General features: G+C 28.8%; 1 protein-coding gene across 1 annotated transcript in view; it reads right to left on the reverse strand.

Annotated features, from left to right (window-relative positions):
- LOC148227969 (agrin-like) overlaps positions 1-12,310 on the reverse strand; it is a 497,006-nt gene extending 484,696 nt beyond the window's left edge. Inside the window, exon 1 of the mRNA XM_088200279.1 lies at positions 11,498-12,310. Within this exon, the coding sequence (XP_088056405.1) occupies positions 11,498-12,059 (562 nt within the window). The 5' untranslated portion in view covers positions 12,060-12,310. The remainder of the gene's footprint in view (positions 1-11,497) is intronic.
- Between the last annotated feature and the right edge of the window lie 541 nt (positions 12,311-12,851).

Genomic DNA, 12,851 nt, shown 5'->3' on the forward strand with positions numbered 1-12,851 from the left:
AGCTCTTTGATGTGACTTTATCATGAGGCGTGTAAGCTACCACAGAAAGCGAACGTTTTTTTAGCGTTTAAATCTGTTTAAAAAAACGTTAGTTAAAAGACTAATGCCCGGAGAAAATAATATTTACTGACCACCAGTTTCTTTGAAATCACTTGACCATTGAACATGTGTACTTGATAAGAACTGAAAATCTGCCCTGCCACATTTCTCAGACATTTTCAATATTGAACATCATATCACACTTTCAAATGACTTATCCTTTAATCCGTTTTTTTTAAGTAATACCAATTTCAATATATTTATTATTTATCCGTCAAAGATTTCCACTCATTCAGGGTCATACGCAGATCAAGGCGAGGACGGGGCTACAATCGCTCACAATGAGCCATACATCAAAACCCTTTCATCAAACGTCCCTGATGGCTGCCACCGTCTTCGCCCTGACTACAAACCCACATTCCTTCAGATCGAGAGATACGTTTATGATTTGACTTTTTTCGATCGGAAAAGCTCGACCGCACAATAGGTCGTTCCCGTTCGCGATCGTACATAGATACGAACGATTCCATAATACTATTCACTGTGTGCGTGTGATTTATGCGGTCGTCTTGATAAAGTCATCTGTGTATTATTTACGATCCAATTCCAGTCGATTGTAAAAGGAGCGTTTTATGACCGGCTGCGAAACAGATCTCGAAGAGCATATGCCACAAATTAATTTCACGATCTGCATGTTCGAGACAACGACTGTTGATTTGATTTCGATCAGTCTCATAAAAGTCTTACGAAATCAAGAGTTGATATCTTTAAAGAGTGATACGAGTAGTCCACAAATTTATACTGACAAAAAATGTGATCATTATTAACTTGCGTTTGAGTATCAACACTAATTAAATGAATTCCTTTGTTTTTATATTTATTTATTTTAACATTTATACATTTTCTTAAATATATATTTGAATTAAAATTACAGCCAAATCATTTTATATTATTTTCTTTTTAGTGAGTAGACATTTAACCAAGGAAGACGGTGACTATGTAGTTTTAAACATTCTTGCCCTTAATAATATATAATTAAACTTAAATTCTTCTAAGTAGTAAACTATTTTTTGACAAAAATACCAATTAACTGCGTATTACTAAGCCAAATAAAATACATTATTTTCCACATTTTTCTAATGCATACAAACTATTCAGAGATCACTGATCTACAGGATACACGTTTCGTAAAAAATATCAGGTTGTTTATCATATTAATAGGTTGGATCTGTGTTTGTGTTTTATATGTATGACACTCATATGATGCAACACGTGTCACAACATATCATAACGCAACAAAATATCAGCATTTCATCCAAATAGCTAATAGCATATTCTTTATTATGTTTTGAGTTCTTAAATATTATTTTTGTCCTTTCACCTGCTCGTATATACATTGTAAACTCTAATCAGCATATTTATGTATTATACTAAAACAACTTATATACACATAAAATAATACATTATAAAATGAACAATAAGTTAAAATTTTAGTACATTATTGTATTATATTTTCGGTATTTTTAGTGCCTTACAATTTCAAGTTAAATTATCTTGTATATAATATAATAATATCTCTATAGTTAAATTTATATAATATATACAATACATAGCCGCACAAATCATAAGTATTAAATGTAGTATAATATAATATACTTTTTAATTACAAAAAAACACTCAACACAATATAATCCGATTTGTTAAGGGTCTCAAACTTCTAAAACAAATTTTGGAACATATATATCCTTATAAAAAAAATTACAAAAGTTAAATTTCTCTGGCTAAGAATAACATTAGAAATTAATTTATATATATATAATATTAGTTTTTAGATATATTTCATTATGAAAAACAAGCCCGATTTAGTTTAAAGTATTTATTAAAATATTAATATACAAAATGAAAATTTTATATGTGATAATCGATTAAAAATTAATTATATAATAATCGATAATTCCGATCTCCTTCAGTTATTAAAAATCGCTAATTCCTTTAGTTATTGGCGTTTTATATGATGCTTTAGTCCACTGCTTTCTTGAATCGAAATCTATAATTTGGAGTCTCCGAATAATCAAATACTACTCCTTAATATTTTTTTTATTAAAGGTTCTTGAGATACAGTTATAAAATAATATTTGCTTATCATCTGTTTATGTATTCAAGCGACTTTATTCAAAAAAATGTATGTCGGTAAACATTTCTTCAAACTACTGAAAGTGCTGTCGACAATTTAAATATTTTTGGGTTCTGGAACGTTATTAACCCATTGAGCGATATCGCCGTACATGTACGGTGGTAGATCTTTCACTGTTTTGAGGTACCCTCGATGGTTACATATTTACAAAATAAAATGCATTAGGTTTAAATAAAAAAAAAAAATTTTGATTTAATGTAAATATTTAAAAAATATTGAGCACTTCTAAATTAATATAAAAAATTGTTACGAAAGCCGAATAATATATAAAAAATATATAAAATAAATTACCGAAATTTTTTAACAGAAAAGTCTTAAAATAAATAGTTAAAACTTACTAACACAAAAAAGTAGTAAAATATATCAAAGCAATAAAACGTTGAGAAGCACATAATAGTTTATAATTAATAATATAGACATACAATATAACACATAATAATTATATTTATTAACATAGTTATATCTGATTCGCAGACTTTGATAGTAAATACTTACTTGTAAGTATGTATTATATCTGATTAAAATTTAAAATTTAATATTAAAAATAAAAATAGATACTAAATATAAACATACAGTAATCTGCAAATCCATTGGCAATATTTAAGAACCAATATTTAAAAAACCATCCTTAAACGATTTTAAACGATGCCTTAAGCATCACTTAATTTTTAGAAACAGCACATTTCAAGTTTTCAATCTGAATAAGTAAATACCAAACAATTGGATTTTTTTTTAATTTTCAATTTAATTTTACAATGACTAAGAAATCTCAAGCTTGTTTATGGATTACAGCAATGTTTGTATATAAAATAGCTGTTAAATATTTAAGTAACAAATATTGATGTGACGAAAATATTTCATTCAACCATGAATTCATACTTCGAACGTGAAAGAAACTTAATCAAGCAAAACAGTATAGCATCCGTGAAAAAATATTATTGATTCTTATTACGTGTGTATAAATATTTAGTAAAAACTCTGCTCGTATTTAGAATAAACAAGCGAAGTCGCAAGAAATACGTGACCGATACGTCTTTTTCGCCTTTGTAAACATAAGCACTCGGCGGCTTTGGTCACAAAGCAAACACAGCTTTCATTTTTTTCTTCATCATGCGAGTAAATATTTATCGATTAATAATACTTCGAGTTAGTGCAACAATAATGAAGCTGACTTCTGTCGAGTTACGGTGAAGTCGGTTACGTTGAACATTCGGCTTTGGGCATTTCGGGCACTCGGTCTCGGTCTTGGGTCTTCGGGTCAATTTGCGTCCTCCGGTGGACATTCTGGTAGAAGCAATGGCATGTATGCTAAATGGAAGCTAAACAATGAATACACCACGTCGGATCACTCGATAGTTGCACAACTCCACAGTAGAGGGAGACTAATGGAAAGCTTTGTAAAGCAAGCGATGCGTGCTTCAAATTCAAACACCGGTCATTATTTCAATATTGTCTAGAACAAACTTTGATTCGTGCCGTGAGCGATGCTAATTGCATTTGTGCAGTTTACCGAACGAAACCGGATGGGAAAACTATTGAATTTGCAATGAGAAAATCGCTGTAAATATGATTAAATGAAAAGCATAATTGGAAATAGAAAACTAAGTAAAGGTAAATGGGAAATAACAAAAATGGTCTATTATAGGGTGGCCGGTATTATCAATTATCTAATTAGCGTTTTGATGTATTTACATCAACATCCTTTTGATGCTTAAAATTTAATATGCCTTTTGGAAATAATCATAATTAATATAATGAAGATAAGCACATACACCTACCATATGGTAGTTCTCTCTCAGCATTAATTTTTTTTAGTGAATGAGAAATACATAGCTGGTCTTCTATGGTCTTTTTTATCATTAATTAAGTAAAATAAAAATAATAATGTCAATACCGGTAATACCGGTATTGACTGTTTTCTCTTTCGATAATACCGGTATTATTGCATTTCCTAATTTTAAAATACAAATATATTTTTTATTGTAATATACAAATTTATTTTTCACATAATCATATTTTTTTCATTATAGATAGATACTTTATAGACAATATATATTACTAACTATTTATAGAACGTATGAATATTAGTTTTAAGTTTATTAAATAAAAAGTATAATCAGAATTGCATGTCAAGAATTGAAATAATTAAAAATATATTTAATGTAATAGAGGGAATATTTTAATTAAATAAGTTTATTTTATATTATATTGATGTTGCCTTATTTCCAATTTCTTAAGAAAGTCTTAATTATTTATTTTTTTTAATTTAAGAAATAACAGTTAGGTACCTTATAAATTTAGAAGAGTCCTAAAAAATCATTATTTAATTTTATATAGATCTGGCAAAGATAATTGTATAAAGTGCCCATTGGAGACATACCTTTGCGTGTGTACTATGAATAAGTCTATATTTTTAAAATCTTTAGTAAAAACTTACCAGGTGGTAATTAAATGTGTTGCATATGTACATATATAGAGATATAAATTAAATTATCATAATATTTTTGTACTAAATTAACTTGAAAATTTGGTTATAAGTTATGACCGTATGTATAGGAAAGCTAAAAAAAATATGAAAAAGTTTTTTTTTAAATAAACTGAAAAATATTTGACAAAAAACCTCATATAAAGTTTGATTCAAGATATTTTGTATGATTTAAATTCAAGATATCAGAAGCATCATTGTATTGCGTATTTAAAAAAATCTCAAACAAAGTTCGACTTATGAAAATCCTTAATAAACTTTTAATGATACAGGAAAAATATATTTTATATAATATTTTCAATATTTTACAATAGTATAAATATCAATAAGCTTAATTTGTATGTTTAAATATTAATAATTTTATGTGACACACATTATCAAAAATTAACTTTTTCTCTTTTATTAACGCTTTTTATTCACTGTTAAAAATATAGGCTGAAATAAACATTTTCTAAAGATTGTGTGGTATTTTTGTGATACGATCATAAAATTCGTCTTTCTTAAAAAGTTGATATTTATTATCGTACATTAATTAAATAAATAAAATGATATACATAATATAAGTTAGAAATAAAATAATTGAATTGAAATATTATAAGTCTATATATTTATTTATAAGCTATTTGACTATGTTTTCTTTTAAACTATAATATAGTAAAATTTGTATGAGATTATATATATATATATATATATATGTAAAATAAGTATTTTTTTAAACATATTATATTTTTAACAGTGAACATATATTTTCTATAGAACTTTAGTTAAATTATATTGAAAAACATTTTAACTTTTAGTTATTATATATATTTCTAGAGTACGCTCGGGATAAGGATGCCGGTTTGTTATTGTGTGCGTGACATGTATATGAGAGGAAGAAGCGATCTAGCGTGTACTTCGTTGTCTCGCTTTCTCTTTTAAGGACAGTCGCTGATTCGTCAACGCTGGTATTCGTCATTAAAGTGCAGTGTGGCACAGAAGTTCGATCTTCTCTAGTGATTTATTTTAAATAATTTTGTGTTGATATTGGTTTAACCCAGATATGCCCACTGTCTCATGGGTAGGTCACTAAGCTCGTGCCACTGTTAATTATTTATAAATGAAATTTTAAGAGAACAAAATTTTTTGGGCATATCTGGGTAAATTGATATCAAGGCTTCAAATATACACTGTAAGTTATTCGTTCTCTTACCCGTGGATTAAAATATTTTAATTATTTTTTTATTAATCCGTACGTTGTTGGTTTTTTTACACTATTTTCTGTAAGGCTTAAAAAAGTTATTAATCTTATCGTTGCGCCAATGATAATTTTTTAATTTATTCAATGGATTTTAATGATTTAATAGAGTCGTCGAGCCATTAAACAATCTGCGAATAATTTCTTTCCCCATTTTATATCTTTTTGCTTTTGAAGAATAGCTAAAGACTTCATTTTTTTTTTAACTAGTGAAAGATTTTGAATTTTGCAAATATTTAATTATTGACATCAATGTCTGGTTTCTTCGATTATATAATATATTTTTAATTGTCCGTTGAAATTTCCAACTTAGCTTAGATTATTGTATGTTAAATAAACATATATTTTCTTTTAAAATAAAAAAATGAAATATTTTGAGCGAAATTGTTTTGCGCCACACAGTTCACGCACACAATAACAAACCGGAATCCTTATCCCGAGCGTACTCTACTAGTAAATATATATTTTATATGACAAGTGTTAGTAAAATATATGCTGCTCTAAGCTGTCATTCGATATAAGTGAATCGTTTAAAAAAAAGTGACATAACTAATCTAAAATATATTATCTGTTTTTAAAATCAATTAACTAAATAATTTTTTTTTACCTTTAATTACTTACTTTTGTACTATCCTATATCACAATATACATATATAACATTACAAGTGCGAGTGATAAACCTCTCCCATAAATTATAAAGCACCACATACACACATCGGATTCGTCTCACATAATGTCTTCCAATTCGCGCTCGGCACGTCTTCCACTGTCGGCGCCGTTTTCGTTCAATCATCGAAAGAACACCCTGTACGTTCGAACACACACAATATACCATTGTAAACGAGACGTGCAATACATAACTCCAATTAGATAACACGCGAATCATAATATAAACCTATACAAGTCGACATTTGATGTGTAATATCATCGGAATTATTGCACGCAATTTAATTATTCTCGCACATATGGCTGAGATAATGGAGGCTAAACATGTTCAGGGTTTGAATATTTCATCTCAGCGGCCCTTTGAGATGCACACACAAGTCATGATCGGCCCTGGATGCTGCCATTTCATCCGCATAATTTGCATCCCATTTCTATGCCCATCACAACATCTTTGGTATGGCTTCGCATCAGGTAAATGGTCATATACATAAGTACTTTGGCCAGAGAAATGTAACTGGAGTGGATACAAAATGCCGACAGAGCTTTTTGAATACTTTGACAAATAATATAATATTTATATAGCAATGATAAAATAACGCAATTCATATGTTTTCTGTTTTATTTTTAAATAAAATTTTGTATTTTGTTTCATGAAAAAGTGTGAAAAAATGTACATATACATATGTTAGATTTCTCTATTTAATTGTAATCTAGTAGTTAAACGGTACGCAATTTTTTTGAAGGGATTAAAATCATGTTCTAGTGGTTCAGATACTAACTTATCTAAACTACGAAATCAGCTTATATAAGAAATGAGAATTTCATCCAATTTTGCAATTTAATTTAAAACTACTACAGTTAATCGTCCAGAAGAAAAATCTGTACTGAAAATATTACATAAAAATTTGAAAAAATAATAATATAGAACAATAAATTCATTAGATTATTTGTAGTAGAGAGTCATTGTAGTTTGTAGAGTCAATGTATAAATGATATTTATTTTTATATTAGTTTTCAAGAAAAAAATAGAACAATATAAAGGTTTTTTAAATATTTATTTTCTATCAAAATGCAATTTATTTAGAGAATAATTGATTCTTATAAATTATATATATTTCGTTCTTTTTGCTTATTCTTACCATCTGGTCATTTAAAAAAAAAAGTATTTAGGAAGTCTTTCTCTGGAGACTTCTTTTAAATTAGCAACATAAAGTTATAATATATTTAATAATTTAAAATTATAGTCTTGGCTTTATCTTAATATAGTATCCCATTAAATGTTATTTTGTATTATTTTTGGTATTGGCCATACTAGTTTAATATTTTTGTTAATCCCACCATATTTAAACGCTCAAGTCTATGTTTAGTTATAACATTGTCTTTTAGCAGATTACTTACCAGTATTTTGAGGTGAGCTTTTAATATATTTAAATATTGTTCACTCATAATTTTAATTGTGTCTTACACTAATACAGTTGCAGTCACTAAATATATATATTTGAAGCACAAACCAAGGAGCATCAAACATCCACGTAAGCAATTAATTTAAGAATCTTTCAAGAATATTGATTTTATATATGGAGGTCACACTCTAAATCTAAGCTCAATAAGATCACGACGATTTTATTATTATATTGTTTTCCAATGATAAGTCTAAATTTGGTCCTGTGAGCCAGTACAGCTTGCGTAGTTAAAGTCCAAGATGTTTCCTTTTGTTGCAAATATGAGAATTTCAAGATATTTGTGCAAAGTTAACTTTTAGAATCCATTTCTCATTAAGGGATACCGGAGGACCAATATCTGTGTTCAGGGTAAATTAAATATGGATTAATATATTTTCAATAATGTTAATTCGCCATTTAAAGAGCTAAGCTTGGATATTTCAGTAATGATCTTGCGGTCTGTCTGATGCTACTTTTGGGTTAGTATCAGACGCCATTATTATAGTGTTGTCGGAAAATGAAGCAATTCTTACTGAGTTTGTCTTATCAGAAAATATATATAACATATAAAAATATATATACTTATAAGAAAATCTATCGTGTATAACAAATTTAACATTACCAAAATAATATTTTATAGTAATGAGCGTTTGATGTAGAATTTAATGTGATTACAATTTCTTGAAAATTTGTAATATTTTCTCTGGAAAAAAATCAAACAACCACAAATGCTATCCATTATATTAAAAAATGAAAAATGGGCGAGGAATAGTAAAAAAAATATCGCATTCTCTGATAAACATGAAATATAAAAAATACAGTAATTTATGAAAGCGCAGCATCTACTCGACATCTCTTTAAAGATAAAATAATAAGATAAGTTACCAATATATGAAAATTTAAATTATGCTTTAAAAAAGCTCATAAGCCCTCTAAAAAAATTTTGAAATAAATACAAACATTTTTAACGCATACCAATACTTTTATACATTGAAAGATGTCACATGTTATCCTTATTCAAAAGCATGAAAAAACCCTGGAAACGTAGAATCTTACTTCTATTATAGCAAAAAAATTAAAAAGCTACTGAATAGCTTCATAGAATAAATCCAAAACTACGAAAGTAAGAGATAATCCCAAGTCAACAATACAGCAAGTGAAAAGCGAGATAAATAAAAATCTTCAAGAGAGTAAATATTACTCAGCTGCTTTCTATGATATAAGTCAAGCTTTCACTAAATGTGGCATATGGGGTTAAAATACACATATAAATATAAAATTGACTAACTTACATAATTGTATATTAAATAGAAAAATTATTTTTGAGCAATGTGTATTTTATAAAAAAATATCAAGATGAACCATCTTCCGTTTATCTAATAACAAACTAGAGTACCTTAGAGCGGTGTGCTAGAACCAGTACTGTTCTTTATATACACAGCAGACTTTCCAACTACAAACTGAACAACCTATACAACCTTTGCAGACTACTTAGTTATTATGGCTTTTTATGAGAATTTGGATATAGCATTTATTTATTTACAAGAAAATATCAACAAAATGCAATAATGGCTGCGTATTTGGAAAATAAAGGCAACGGAGCTAAAGTCTGTATATGAAAAAAAACATGTCTTCCTGTCCGATTAAATATCGCAGAAATTTAAGTATTTAAGTATGCACCTGGACTGGAAGCTTACCTGAATAACTAATATTTGAAGTAAAATAAAAATAGAACTTAACTCTAGGGATCAGCAAGAAACTCAGAGATAACATAAATAATTTAGAGGCACAAAAAAATTTGTTAAGAGTAATGTTATATCCTCTGTGGAATGACTTAACTTTAATATTCACAAAGACTTGAAAATTTTAATTTTTAAAGAAGAAGTAAAAATATAAGAAAAAATACAAGAAAAAACTAAAGAAACATATCAATGAATTAACCAAAAAAATTATTACGAAATATTCAACAGGAAGATTGAAAAGTGAAAACTATTTGTAGTTCTTCTGATATCAGAAGTTAGGCTGAATGTCAGGATGAAAAGTCAATTAAAAAAAAATGTTGAGAATGGACTTTATCTATAAATATTAAAAATGTTATCAATATTATAACATTACTAAAACCACTTTTTATTAACTTAGCTTTAAATATATTTAATTTCTACATTAAAAAAAAATGCTAGCTAATGATTGAAACGCGGGTTTTTTTGCTCTCAAAAAATAAAAAAAGAGAATAATTAAAAAAATGAAATACTTAAAAATTCATTTGTAAGTTTTACAATATTGTTTTTTTTATTGTTTATAATAGTAATTTACTGCATATTTATTATGTATCGTTTTTTTCGTATTGTGTAAATATTAGTCAACCCACATACACAATCAAAATTATCGTTTACGCTCTTTTATCTACGATTCTGCCACAAAAGAATCGCAAAAGCCCCTATTTCATATTTTAATAACGCGTCATAATTTTATTTATGTGTCGTAAAACATAAGTTGACAATTGGATACAAAATACGTTTATTATATAGGAAGCTGCGGCGCAATCAGCAATTAAAACTTAACTAAGATCGCTTAAGCGAATAAACGTCGTTGGAAATGTTTTCCTTGGCGATTGTCCTGTGACTTGGTGGTAAATTATTTTTGATGTAAATACATAAGATAAGTCCATTTTTGCGAGCGTAAAGCGCAAAGAGTGGCGTTTACAGCAAAAGTATGGGCAAGTCGTTAAAAACTTAAAATTGTGATGGCAGTAAAAAAATCTCGTAAGCACTTTATGTAATGCTTAACAAAAAAATTGTTAAACAACTTTCGATTAAGAACTTTTGTTGTATGCTTAAAAATATTGTTATAGACGGAATTAAGTGTTAAAGAATAACAATAAGTGTTTAAATGTATTTAAATTTAAAGAATATTATAATCGTAAAATAATTACAATGTACCTTACTTCTAAAATTGTATTTATATAACTATTTATATTTTAGATTGCTTAATAATAAATTTTTATAAAATTAATTAAAATCTTTAGATATGCCTTTTGATGTATAAAAACAATATCAGATTAGTTTGCATGAGTTAAATAGTAATATATATTAATTTTCAATATATACGCGTAAATTAAGATACATTTTACTGAAACTCTAACAATAATTATTAAAATAATATTTTCCACAACTTATATATATTAATATTTCGATACAGTATAAACTTTCGTACAAATTTACACGATGTGGGCTCGCATTGATTTGTAATTAAATAGTAATTATGTGCTTATGGATACTTTGATCTTAAACTCGCTAACACAAAACTAACTTGTTTTGTGTTTGCGCAAAGGGCTTGAACTAAGCTCAAAACATAAATCTCCCAAAAACGAACCACAACTTAGATTCACGAACGATTAAACGCGCCTAAGCACACACATAATAATTTTAGCTTACCTTTAACTGCGGCGTTAACTCTATCTAGATGATACAAGGAAAGCGGCACTGGATCGATCACTAAGCGAAGCTCCTCGTTAGATTCTGAATCTTCATCAAAATTCTGTTGCTTTTCAGCCAAGAATATAGCCGAGTATTTAGCTCTCGGAAAAGGCTCGCATTTTTCACCATCTGGTTTGTTTCTCGTCACGTAAACAGTGGCTCCGTTAAAGTTTTTCTTTCTATTCGACTCAAAATGTACAACGTTCAACTCGTTAAGATCACCTTTTAAAACGCGTCTTATGAAGACTCTAAAGATGTGTTTGTTATTTGAAGATGAGCGTTTAAGACTGAGGACTTTTCCTGTAAAGATGAATTTTGATTGCTCAATGGTCTTCATCAAGAGTTGATTGTCTTCGATGATGCTAGTGTTAAATTGGCAATATGGTAGTAAAGACCTATGGCTTCTTTGAGCTTGATTCCTAGAATTCCTCTTGCGAACTCTGCCTTTGATTCGAATCTTATCATTCGCAACATCTGCGCAGACAACTGCCAATATAAGCAATAACCACAAGAGCTTCATTTTGTTTTAGAATATTATTATTATTATTATCAATCACTGTTCATGGCTCTGAGGTTACTGTTTGCACTGCACATTCACTGGTGAGTCAACCCTTTATTGGCACACAAACACACGTGGTCGTTAGGGATCGCGTCAACAATACGAAGCAAAGTAAACAAGGAGGCACTCGCGTGGCGGTCTGTTCATGACTAAAAGACTCAGCTGTGACGTTTGGACTTAAAGCCGGTGAACCGGGCTGACGATGAGTGGTCCAGCGGACTACCAAACTGTGGGTCGGCGCCCCCGCGGCGCAGCATCCAGCCTCAGAGGAGAGTACTTCACCTGTCAAAGCGGAGGCGTATGCAGATGAGCGCAGATGTTCTTATAACGAAAGAGACTAGGCCCTTTGCGATGTTCAAAGAACAAGAGTCGGAAACCGCAAATGTGGTCAAAACGATAAGATGCTTACGAATGGATTTGCCGAAAATTCAATGACGAACCGATTGTGACTGTGTTATCACTAGAAAACATATGTGTATTATGTTAGACACAAATTAGCCAATTAGGATCAAGGATTCCTGCATTCTGATAAGTATATTAATAATACAATGGTTGCACCATAGACTTGTAATGCTTCACGAAAACGTTGCACAGGTATTGTGTCACCGGACAATAACTGTTGCGGAAACAAGACACATATTATGATATCCGGCTGTGTAGTGTTTAGATACGTTTAATATTTTACTGGCTAGCAACATATATTTTAAAGACATTTGTCGAGATTTTAACAGAAAAAATAATATTGTAACAGTA

The sequence above is a fragment of the Plectrocnemia conspersa genome, unplaced genomic scaffold (genome assembly GCF_051122295.1).
Source record: "Plectrocnemia conspersa isolate PC_06_02 unplaced genomic scaffold, ASM5112229v1 ptg000012l, whole genome shotgun sequence".
Taxonomy (NCBI): domain Eukaryota; kingdom Metazoa; phylum Arthropoda; class Insecta; order Trichoptera; family Polycentropodidae; genus Plectrocnemia; species Plectrocnemia conspersa.